General features: G+C 32.2%; 1 protein-coding gene and 1 long non-coding RNA gene across 2 annotated transcripts in view; one reads left to right on the top strand and one right to left on the bottom strand.

Moving 5' to 3' along the window:
* The window catches only part of LOC127710157 (uncharacterized), a 460,084-nt gene that overhangs the window by 13,075 nt on the left and 434,034 nt on the right, over positions 1-12,975 (bottom strand). The gene's annotated exons all lie outside the window — the stretch shown is intronic.
* Positions 170-11,359, top strand: LOC127709832 (guanylate cyclase soluble subunit beta-2-like). The gene is made up of 7 exons (XM_052215496.1): positions 170-602; positions 3,615-3,789; positions 6,603-6,748; positions 7,085-7,233; positions 8,363-8,509; positions 8,875-9,029; positions 10,975-11,359. The coding sequence occupies exons 1-7, from the start codon at positions 194-196 to the stop codon at positions 11,336-11,338; spliced, it is 1,545 nt and encodes a 514-aa protein (XP_052071456.1). The 5' UTR covers positions 170-193; the 3' UTR covers positions 11,339-11,359.

Raw genomic sequence — 12,975 nt, forward strand, 5'->3', positions numbered from 1 at the left:
TGACATATACAACAACAAACGACAACCAAGCTTTGTTCCTTATCATTGATAATAAACGAAAATTAAATAAAAATAGATAACTGTTACGGGCAAGAACGTATAACTTTGTTTATATTTAATTCCGATATTCTATTAATATTTAACAGGTGTCGTAAAAGTTGTAGCAAGAGAGATTTACAATCAAATAGCAGAAATGGAAGTTATAAGCATATCAAAACAACAAATAGAAGGTGGACTAGACCAAGAACACGTGACATTTCTGGTAAAACTCAAAGATATCGATAACAAGAAGATATCAGATAACAGTATGAATGTTTTTCAATCGAATGGCAGTCAAACTTCTTTAAATAATGGTCACTTTTGTAAAGCATTTCCATACCATATTGTCTTTGATGAAAATCTAGAAATCAAACAATGCGGTGACATGATTCCAAAAATATTACACCAGTGCTTGAAGGCAAATACTTCAATGACATCATTGTTTGATATCACCCATCCTCCAATGAAATTTAAGCTTGAAAATATATTGACGTTTATCAATAGTGTATTCTATCTGGGAGTTAAGAACAGCAAAAATGCAGAAACAAGACTTTTTCTACGAGGTAAGATATACAATCACATGAACTATTAGCTTTTGTGCTGTAAGCTCGCGACACATCATAAAGTCAGTAAATTCTCTATGCAGAAACGTAGGAACAACCCATTAATAATTAAATAATTATTGCGGTTGTGACTCATTCTATAATTAATAATAAGATATGATACAAATTGGAACATTCTGCTTATAAATTAATTTTAGACTCATTTTGTTTTCTCTTGAAGATCTGTATATGTAACATTCGAAATCAAAAGTGCATCTTACTCATTTTTAAAATTATATCAAGTATTTTTTTTTTTCGTTCCTTTCGTTCACTTTTGTAACGATTTCGTTTTTTCCTATAAGTGATTAAATGAAAAGTATGTAAATAGAAATTATATTTGATTATCAAAGTAAAACTGTATATCATTTTTCGGCAGATCCTTTATTAATGAATACCGATTTCAGCAACTGTCAGCATCTTCATTTGTTGAAAATCAAATTGAAATATATCATTTAGATATTTTTAGGACTTGAAAACTTTTATTTTAAGAAATATGCCCGAAGCTTCTACTTCAAAAGATATTCGTTAACGCCAATATATCTCATACTTTGCCAGTTTTTTTCGTGTACAACCAGATATTTAGCATGTAATAGTAACTTCAAAAATATATTCTAATTTTTCTAGCCTTAACGCCAATATCCCTCATATTTTGCCAGTTTGTTTGTGTACAACCAGATATTTAGCATATAATAGCAAATTTGGCAATATAACAAATATTCAATCAAAATCGTTAAACTAAAAAGTAATCAAAGTTCAAACCATTGCAACTTGAACACAATTTATAGCAAGGAATGAACACAGATTATCAAACAAGGTAAGCCATTCTACTTAACATGTGAAATCTAATGAAATAAACATGTTGGTTGCTGTTTGTCATATTTGTTTTTCATTTATTTATTTTGTCATAAGTCAGGCAGTTGTGTTTTTTTTTTTTTTTTTTGGTTTGAATTCTTGAACTTTTCGAAGCGGACTATACAGTATATTACTCGATGTTGAATAGTGTACGGTGACCCATAGTTGATTAAATCCACGTCATTTGGACTTTAGTTAATAATTGTCACATTTGCAATCATACCGCATCTCCTTATTTTATTTAGCACATACTTACAACTTCTCGTCCAATCAAATTGCTTATATTTGCCTTCTAATTTTCATAGTACATACTTTTCCTGTGTACTAAGTAACTACGCATGAATGACCACAAGGGTAAGATTTCATTGTATCGTAATCAAGATATTTAAAACAAAAATTGCCACTGGCTATTTTGAAATAAAATGCTGTGTTCCAAATTAAATTAAATAGTTTGTAATTAGTTTTCACATTGATTTTTAAATATCCTGCTATTAAAATCTTTGGATCTAAAAAATGTTTTTGACAATTGCAAATTTTATCATTTAAATAAAGGGTAATACATATGGTTCTTTATACCTTGATTAGAGTACAACGATATCTTAAAATTATGATAATGTATCATCCATGCAATTACTTTGTACACAGAAAAGTGTGTACTATGAAACCTTGTGAAGGAAAATTAAAGCAACTTGGTGATAATTTTTTAAACTTTCTTAAGGAAAGTGATCTATTTCGTCATGAATTGATTGGTTTATTGATTATTGGTTGCTTAATGTCCAGTGGCAAATATTTCATGCATGTTCAGGACGATGTCATGAATTGAAAAACTGTGATTATGTCTGAAGATAATGTGCCACCTATATATATATATATATATATATATATATATATATAAACATATTCTGATAAATCTTTTAGTTTTTACTTTGAACTAATAAAAAAAAAAAAACACAAAACCTATAATCTCTGATCTATTTGTAGTTGCTTTTTAATGCCTATCTGCTAGACTATATCTTTGGGGACAAACTATCTATATGTTTCAAATTTAATATAGCTTTAGTTTTACAGTGAAATTAAAAAATGTTTTGAAAACATGTAAAGCTTCCACTGCAATTTAATTATTGCCTGCTTTTGGTCAATTTATTTTGTCATCTTACCTTGTAAGAAGAACATGTATAGTAAAACACCGCTTTATATCAGTATACATACTTACACCAGCAGCTACCATCTTTTCATTCTGGAGTGAAGGGCCTTTTGAAATCACATATTTTACAATGATACTAGTGAGTAGATTTACAAAATTCGTTAATGAGCTCCGTTTTACAAACACCTTTGATACAAGTAGTCAGCCAAAATAGACCAATTAAAAGATTACTCGAGTTGTAAATATGTGCTAAATTGGATAGTCTATGGAAAGGTAAATACTATGAAATTAAGAGCTCGGGGCAAGCCCCTCGCTCTAAATTTCATAGTATATATACCTTTCCATAGACTAACCTAGACATAAATTGCGGTAAGACATAAACAAATCCGTGATAGAAACGAATGCGTCGGTTGTTGCTTTGATTTGACGCACCATGCGAATCATTGGTCCTCTATTACACAAAAATTCCATAATCATGGTGTTGCAAAAAAATCTATTGATTAGTTCATTAAATAGTCTGATAATCATGGTTTTAACTTCTTCTTGTCACATAACGTTAATTACTTATTGCTTAGTTGTGTTTGTTTTTGTAGGTCAAATGCTTTGGATAGATGATTTACGTTTGATGATGTATATTTGTTTTTGTAGGTCAAATGATTTGGATAGATGATTTACGTTTGATGATGTATGTTTGTTTTTGTAGGTCAAATGATTTGGATAGATGATTTACGTTGATGATGTATGTTTGTTTTTGTAGGTCAAATGATTTAGATAGATGATTTACGTTTGATGATGTATGTTTGTTTTTGTAGGTCAAATGCTTTGGATAGATGATTTACGTTTGATGATGTATGGTTGTTTTTGTAGGTCAAATGATTTGGATAGATGATTTACGTTTGATGATGTATGTTTGTTTTTGTAGGTCAGATGATTTGGATAGATGATTTACGTTTGATGATGTATGTATGTTTTTGTAGGTCAAATGATTTGGATAGATGATTTACGTTTGATGATGTATGTTTGTTCACCGCGACTTTCAAGTTTAATGGAACTGAAACAACTCAATATTTATTTGTCAGATATACCGTTGTATGATGTAACAAGGGAGTTAATTCTTCTTAATCAACAGAGAATTGCTGAGATTGACATAGCGTACGTATATTTAAGGGTCACGTAAAAGGGACCATATAAACACTTACTGTAACATCTGCTGAAGATACTTAAATGTCACGACTCGAATATCTCCACGCCCAGTCTTGTAATTGAGTTACATGTCCTAAATAGTACTGGAAATATAACTTATAACCCATCTTCTCATACTACATTATCAATTTTGAATTAGTTCTTGTCATTAAGAATAATGGTTAAATTTGCATTGTTATCACTTGTCCTAAATGATGTTAATGTATTTTGCGTGATAAGGGTCCATGATTGGTTTAATACGTTGAAGCTCTAAAGAGTCTGTGTCGCTCACCTGCATCTTCAACAATGACCACTTTTTGGTAAAAATCATCATGAAAAGACAATAACTCTATTAACACCAAGATGTCGTTAAATGAAACTGTATACCCTGCATTATCTTACTTTTCAATAAAATATGATCAAATCGCTGAAAGACCCCTCCTAAATTATTGGAAACGATCATTCTGCATTGACAATACTATCTTGGTGTAAATTATATACACAAAATTCGGGCTAACTCCCTCATAGGTGTATTTAATACAAAAAGGTAACTGACATTTTCAGTCATGTTGACATATTTGTACATCATGTCCTCCCGATATATTTTTTCCTTATAAAGTTTCTGTCTATATTTGTATCAATTATACTTTTCAAGATAATAGGCAAAAAAAATTTAAAATTGGTAAAAATCATCTTAAAACGGCAATAACTTAATTAACGAGTCGACTTAAAATTTAAGTAAAGACAGCTTATTTGTAGAAATTGTCTTGCTGGTCATTTTTGCTATTCAAACTTTCAATATATCTATTATAATTTTCAAGATAACAGTCAAAAAATGCAAAATAATGGGTAAAAATCGTCATTAAAGAGTAATAACTTCAATAACGAGTCCTCTGACGATTTCAGCCATTTGAATTTTTATAGATCTTTTTTCCTAATTAAAATTTTTCTCTATCTATTATAGTTTTTAAAATAATAGGCAAACATGAAAAAAATGGTCAAATTTGACATTCTAGGGCAATGACTCCTATAAGAAAACGTCTGACATGTTTGACGTGAATGGACAGCAGAATGATCTCAAAATACTGAAGGGGACACTGAGCATTCCTGCCTCCAGTCAGAATTTCTTTTATTCAAAGCGATTGTCAAGAAAAAAGACAAAACTTACATTTTACTCCTATGTTCTATTTCTATTTCTAGCCGTGTCGGCCATGTTGGTTTTCAGGCCGGGTCATCGGACACATTTTTCAAACTAAATACCCTAAAAATGATTGTGGCTAAGTAGTTTAAGAGAGGAACATTTTTGTAAGATATTAGGCAAAAACGCAAAATCATGGTAAAAATCGTCGTTAACGGATAAATAACTCTAATAAAGAGTCATCTGATGATTTCGGCAAAGTTACTTATTTGTAGATCTTGTCTTGCTGATCACTTTTGCTTTCAAAGTTTCTCTACATCTTTTCTAGATAGGCGAAAATGGAAAAAAAAATGGTGACATTTGTCATTTTAGGGCAATAACTCCATTGAGAAGTCGTTTGAGAGTTTTGACATAGATAAACAAAAGGTAGAGCTCAACATTTTGAACATTTCTGCCCATGTCAGATTTTCTCTATTTATGGCTGTTTTTAAAATAAAAGACAAATCAAGCATTTTACCCCCTATGTATTATTTTTAACCATGTCGGCCATGTTAGTTTTCAGGCCTGGTCATCAACCCCATTTATTAAACTGAATACCTCAATAATGATTAAACATTGACAAGTGGTTTCAGGGGAGAAGATTTTTGTAAAGGTTGACGATACGACAGACGACGGACGCCAAGTGATCAGAAAAGCTCACTAAAATGGCTTATGTCTAACATTACTTTTATGACTTTGATATGAGCTGCATTTATATAGAATATCAACTTTACGTATCAATATGAGACCACCTTTGCTCCTTTAATGTCCAGATTTTCCAATTTGCTGTATGTGAAAATAATTCAAATTCAGTTTAAAATACTGAAAATGTGAACTAAACATCAAAATAAAAAATATTCGTGTAAATTATTGATATGAATATTGACGTAAGTTCAATGTTATACCTCGAAATTGTGTGACCAATGATTTTTATTGTATTATGCTTAATGTCGATACCTTTCAAATGATTTTTATACTCGATAACCTCACAAACTTTTTAAGATCCTTCGAAACATGAGAAAAAAATACGAAAATGTTTAACAATTTCAGCAGTAAGTAGACAAAATAGTGATACTAAATAGATATCTGATCAAAAATATAAATTGACTATTCAAACTATCTTATTCTCTTCATTTACGGAGAATTGATATATTTTTTTCATTATTTACGTCCAACAAGAAACAGTTTTTACCTTTTAAGGTCTGACTTATGCCGCTTTGTCTAACAAATGTTACTTGTAAAATGTAAAACAGGTAAAATAATAGAAAATCACACAATTTTGACTGAATTGTCGTCGCCTCAACCCGCCTCAGCCTGTGTTTACAAAACTTGTAACACTGTTTGTAATGCTGAAATTTCGGTTGTCTCCTTTTGAGCACATCTTGTATAATTTAAGTCATCTGATGATTCTGGCAAAGTAACTTATTTGTAGATCTTGTCTTGCTGATCACTTTTGCTTTTAAAGTTTCTCTACATCTTTTCTAGATTTCATGATAATAGGCGAAAATGGAAAAAAAAATGGTGACATTTGTCATTTTAGGGCAATAACTCCTTTGAGAAGTCGTCCTTAGTCCTTAGGCTAAATAAAAATATATCTTCTTTTAAGGAAAAAACTGGACGAAACGACAGCCGAATTGAAGGTTACTTCTCGCCTTTTAGCAGAAGAAAAACAAAAGACTGACAATTTGTTATTCCAAATGTTACCACAAAAAGTTGCTGACGAATTAAAAAACGGCAGAACTGTCAAAGCTGGTGAGTTATTTGCATAAATATCATATTGATCAAATACATGTAAATATATTCTTCGTCCATCACCCACAGATATTTTAAAAGCATAGCTGATTTGATACCTAATTCGTTTAGTTTTAAGGGCTATCAATCGTTAACCTCAATCATTGAATTAAGACTTATACCGTAACTTATTATACCACTGGGTCGTGTATTATAAAATTACAGAAACCATCACAGGGCAATTTCATCTGAATCAGATCTTTGTGCAAGAAGATTTTATTTAATAAATCATAGTAATAACGAATTTCATGCTGGACCAATTACAATTGTAAAAAATTCAATAATTTTTTTTTTCAGAAAAGTTTGCCGATGTTACTGTACTATTCAGCGACATAGTGACATTTACTAACATTGCGTCAGCTTGTACGCCATTGGATATTGTTAGGATGCTGAATGAACTGTATCAAAGATTTGACGCCAGAACTAGTGAACATGACGTTTATAAGGTACCAGAACATATTTAACACTCTTCAATTCTAAATGCTAAATCCGTTTTATCATGAAATCAACAGATAACGCCTTTGAATTTATTTCATACAATGGAAAAGAGTTGTTCGGTTAAGATTATATAATAGATATAAGAAGATGTGGTATGAGTGCCAATGAGACAACTCTCCATCTAAGTCACAATTTATAAAAGTAAATCATTATAGGTCAAAGTACGGTCTTCAACACGGAGCCTTGGCTCACACCGCACAGCAAGCTATAAAGGGCCCCAAAATTACTAGTGTAAAACCATTCAAACGGGAAAACCAACGGTCTAATCTATATAAAAAAACGAGAAACGAGAAACACTCATGAACCACATCAACAAACGACAACTACTGAACATCAGATTCCTGACTTAGGACAGGTGCAAACAAATTCAGCAGCGGGTTTAAATACAACAGCCTTTCATGATAGACGTAAACTAAAACCATATGTCAAATGTTTCCTAGCCCACAATCTGCAATTCTAAATATTCAACAAAGACAACTAAAAATATTATTGTTTTTCTTTTTACGTTTCAAATATCATGAAGGACAATCTCGTGTAGGTAGATGATAAAGTGTATACAATCACGTTTGGGTAAATGGTAAAGTGTATACAATCACGTTTGGGTAGATGGTAAAGTGTATACAATCACGTTCGGTAGATGGTAAAGTGTATACAAACACGTTTGGGTAGATGGTAAAGTGTATACAAACACGTTTGGGTAGATGGTAAAGTGTATACAAACACGTTTGGGTAGATGGTAAAGTGTATACAAACACGTTTGGGTAGATGGTAAAGTGTATACAAACACGTTTGGGTAGATGGTAAAGTGTATACAAACACGTTTGGGTAAATGGTAAAGTGTATACAATCACGTTCGGTAGATGGTAATGTGTATACAAACACGTTTGGGTAGATGGTAAAGTGTATACACACACGTTTGGGTAGATGGTAAAGTGTATACAAACACGTTTGGGTAGATGGTAAAGTGTATACAATCACGTTTGATAAATTCATTCAAAATAGGATTTTATTTTATATTCTAAAGTTAGTATTTGATAAAAAATACAGAATAAATCATACTTAAAAATTTGACTTTAGGTTGAAACCATAGGTGATGCATACATGGTAGTGAGTGGAGTACCGGAGGCCAAGAAAGTACATGCACAGCCGATTGCCAAATTTGCTATTGATATGGTAAAAGAAGCCAGCAATGTTAAATCACCGGCTACAGGAAAGCCTCTACAAGTAATCTATTTTAAATTATTGATTTTTTATTATGTATTTTATTCCATGTTTATTTTTTCACAGACTGTAGTTAATTTATAATGTTGACCTTTGTGGGATTTTATAAATATATATATTATTTTCAATCGTTATCTCGCATTATTGTCATTCTCTGCTGTGCTTCATTCTAAATTATTATTTTCACGTTTGTTTTGTGGAATTTACTGAACATTTATCATTATTGAACTAAATGATTTTGATACATTTCAATTGACCCTTAACATATTCATATTGAAAAGTAACCTTTTGTTCGATTTGTTTATTTACTTTAATGTATTATTAACGTATAAAAAAGTCAAATGTTATATACATTGGTTTGTTTTTAGATACGTGTTGGAATCCACAGTGGTCCTGTAGTAGCCGGAGTTGTCGGTGTTAAAATGCCTAGGTATTGTCTTTTCGGTGACACTGTAAACACGGCTTCACGTATGGAAAGTCATGGGGAACCTGGTCGTATACATATAAGCCCGACAGCATACAGGTATAGTAAATCTATTTTCGGTGTCTCTACTTCAAATATGAATAATAGGAGATTTCCGGTAAACGTCAATGAAATAGTAACCGAACTACCCAAGTTGATCAAAATTAACATTAAGAGGTCACCACATTGTGAGAAATGATAGCCTATCGTTAACACTGTACGAAGATCTAAATCGACCCTTTTTAGAAAGGTTGCGAGTTAATTCAAAAGAGCAGTCAAAATACCAGAAACTAAGAGCAAATTGACAATCGACAAATGATTAACAAATAGCTACAACCAATGATAATATTCAAGACTGGGACATACATATAATTATTTGTTGGATTTACTCATTTTTTACAACATCCGTTCCCTTTTATCTTAATCACTGGAAGAACAAAATATACTGTTAATTTGAAGTGAGACAGCGAAGTATACTAGTACTCTCTTTGCTGATTATTTCCAAAGGTGTTAATTCAAAATCTTCCGCACTATACACAAAATGTATTTATTAATTTCTGGCATCATTCAATATTTGTATAATCGACTTTATTAAATAGTTAAACGTATGTTTATTGAGAGCATTTATCAATTCATTTATGTGCAGGTTTATGTTTATTAGCAAACGCAACTGAAACTTGTTATTCTACTGATTTAACATTGTTTAAAGGTTCTTTTATAAAACTATTCATCGTCTGTAACACTCAAGTGTATTATAAAGAAGTTTTTTTATGGGAGGGATGTATTACTGTCTGGCAGACCCTGTATATTTTTTATGGGAGGGATGTATTACTGTCTGGCAGACTCTGTAAATTCTTTATGGGAGGGATGAATTACTGTCTGGCAAACCCTGTATATTCTTTATGGGAGGGATGTATTACTGTCTGACAGACCCTGTATATTTTTTATGGGAGGGATGTATTACTGTCTGGCAGACCCTGTATATTTTTATGGGAGGGATGTATTACTGTCTGGCAGACCCTGTATATTTTTATGGGAGGGATGTACTACTGTCTGACAGACCCTGTATATTTTTTATGGGAGGGATGTATTACTGTCTGGCAAACCCTGTATATTTTTATGGGAAGGATGTATTACTGTCTGGCAGACCCTGTATATTTTTATGGGAGGGATGAATTACTGTCTGGCAAACCCTGTATATTCTTTATGGGAGGGATGTATTACTGTCTGGCAGACCCTGTATATTTTTATGGAAGGGATGTATTACTGTCTCGCAGACCCTGTATATTTTTATGGGAGGGATGTATTACTGTCTGGCAGACCCTGTATATTTTTATGGGAGGGATGAATTACTGTCTGGCAAACCCTGTATATTCTTTATGGGAGGGATGTATTACTGTCTGGCAGACCCTGTATATTTTTATGGGAGGGATGTATTACTGTCTGGCAAACCCTGTATATTCTTTATGAGAGGGATGTATTACTGTCTGACAGACCCTGTATATTTTTTATGGGAGGGATGTATTACTGTCTGGCAAACCCTGTATATTTTTATGGGAGGGATGTATTACTGTCTGGCAGACCCTGTATATTTTTATGGGAGGGATGTATTACTGTCTGGCAGACCCTGTATATTTTTACGGGAGGGATGTATTACTGTCTGGCAGATCCTGTATATTTTTATGGGAGGGATGTATTACTGTCTGGCCGACCCTGTATATTTTTATGGGAGGGATGAATTACTGTCTGGCAAACCCTGTATATTCTTTATGGGAGGGATGTATTACTGTCTGACAGACCCTGTATATTTTTTATGGGAGGGATGTATTACTGTCTGGCAGACCCTGTATATTTTTATAGGAGGGATGTATTACTGTCTGGCAGACCCTGTATATTTTTTATGGGAGGGATGTATTACTGTCTGGCAGACCCTGTATATTCTTTAACTCGTGTATAAACAATGTAATTTTATCATTGCTATATCTTTTTTCTTTATTTTTCTCAGTTTGCTCAAAGATGATCACTATGTATTCAGAGACCGACAATGTATAGAAATAAAAGGAAAAGGTTTGCTACATACATACTTTCTTCTTGGTGAGGATGGTAAATTATTGTCAGAACCAGAAGATGTTTTCCATTCTCTTACAATTTTGAAAAATGAATTTCCAGTTAACGGAAGTGCGACTGAAACTATAGATTATGATATTTATAAAGATGCCAGTACAACCATAAAAATCAGTGTCGTATCACAGGACGATAGTCAGATACAAGGAAATAGTAGCAACATTGTTGATAGAGAGACTAAGAATCTTAAAAGTCAGTCTCATTTTTTTCGAGGCAATACCAGCACTACGTGTAATGTTCTTTAATTTGCGGCAAGTATAATTATCCTGAGGATGTTATCAAAATAATAAAATGTTGTTAATATCTTTGTTACACGAGTTGTTTAATATATTCTCCCTTCCCACACGAATGTACCATTTTACAGTTCGACGATGTCTTCCTAGTACATCAATAAAAACTAATTTAATACAGATGTAATAAAATGCTCCGCAGGGCGCAGCTTGATACGACCGCAGAGGTCGAACCCTGAACAGTTGGGGCAAGTATGGACACAACATTCAAGCTTGATACAGCTCTGAATTTGGATTGTGATTAAATATTTGACACAGCATAGGTTTCTGACACAGAATGAATGTGGTCTAAGAACTTAAAAATTTTAAATTGGACATTCACCTATTATGGTCCAATATCCAAAATCTAAATACATGGTTAGATTCAGCATATCAAAGAACCACAAGAATTCAATTTTTGATGAAATCAAACAAAGTTTAATTTTGGACCCCGATTTGGACCAACTTGAAAACTGGGCCCATAATCAAAAATCTAAATACATGTTTAGATTCAGCATATCAAAGAACCCTAAAAATTCAATTTTTGTTAAAAACAAACTAAGTTTAATTTTGGACCCTTTGGACCTTAATGTAGACCAATTTGAAAACGGAACCAAAAATTAAGAATTTAAATACACGGTTAGATTCGGCATATCAAAGAACCCCAATAATTCAATTTTTGATGAAATTAAACAAAGTTAAATTTTGGACCCTTTTGACCTCAATGTGGACAAAGTTGATAACGGGGCCCAAAAATCAAAAATCTAAATACATGGTTAGATTCAGCATATCAAAGAACCCCATATATTCAATTTTTGTTGAAATCAAACAAAGTTTAATTTTGGACCCCGATTTGGACCAACTTGAAAACTGGGCCCATAATCAAAAATCTAAATACATGTTTAGATTCAGCATATCAAAGAACCCTAAAAATTCAATTTTTGTTAAAATCAAACTAAGTTTAATTTTGGACCCTTTGGACCTTAATGTAGACCAATTTGAAAACGGAACCAAAAATTAAGAATCTAAATACACGGTTAGATTCAGCATATCAAAGAACCCCAATAATTCAATTTTTGATGAAATCAAACAAAGTTAAATTTTGGACCCTTTGGACCTCAATGTGGACCAATTTAAAAACGGGGCCCAAAATCCAAAAACTTAATACACGGTTAGATTCAGCATATTAAAGAACCCCAAGAATTCAAGAATAAAACCCCATTGAAATTGATCAAGAAATAAGCAATTTATACGAAGTATCTTCTTTTGCACAATACTGTGCAATTGAATATTTCTTGCTATTGCGCAATACTGTACAATTGACAATTTCTTGCTATTGCGCAATATTGTGCTATTGGATATTTCTTGCTATTGCGCAATACTGTGCAATTGAAGATTTCTTGCTATTGCGCAATACTGTGCAATTGAAGATTTCTTGCTATTGTGCAATACTGTGCAATTGAAAATTTCTTGCTATTGCACAATACTTATTAGATAATAATTTACACATCCTGTTTGGTGTGTATCTCCTACCATATCATTATTATTTGCTTTTAAATATTAATCAGAAATAACCAACTTAAAATGGAAAATTTTAAAAGAAAAAAAAAAGG

The sequence above is a fragment of the Mytilus californianus genome, unplaced genomic scaffold (genome assembly GCF_021869535.1).
Source record: "Mytilus californianus isolate M0D057914Y unplaced genomic scaffold, xbMytCali1.0.p SCAF_1, whole genome shotgun sequence".
Lineage (NCBI taxonomy): Eukaryota > Metazoa > Mollusca > Bivalvia > Mytilida > Mytilidae > Mytilus > Mytilus californianus.

Excerpts from the sequence above, each read along its gene's own strand:
- LOC127709832 (XM_052215496.1), top strand. The coding sequence starts at position 194 with ATGGAAGTTATAAGCATATCAAAACAACAAATAGAAGGTGGACTAGAC. Across the intron at positions 603-3,614 it reads AACAAGACTTTTTCTACGAG|GTCAAATGATTTGGATAGAT; the intron begins GTAAGATATACA and ends ATGTTTTTGTAG. Across the intron at positions 9,030-10,974 it reads ATAAGCCCGACAGCATACAG|TTTGCTCAAAGATGATCACT; the intron begins GTATAGTAAATC and ends TATTTTTCTCAG.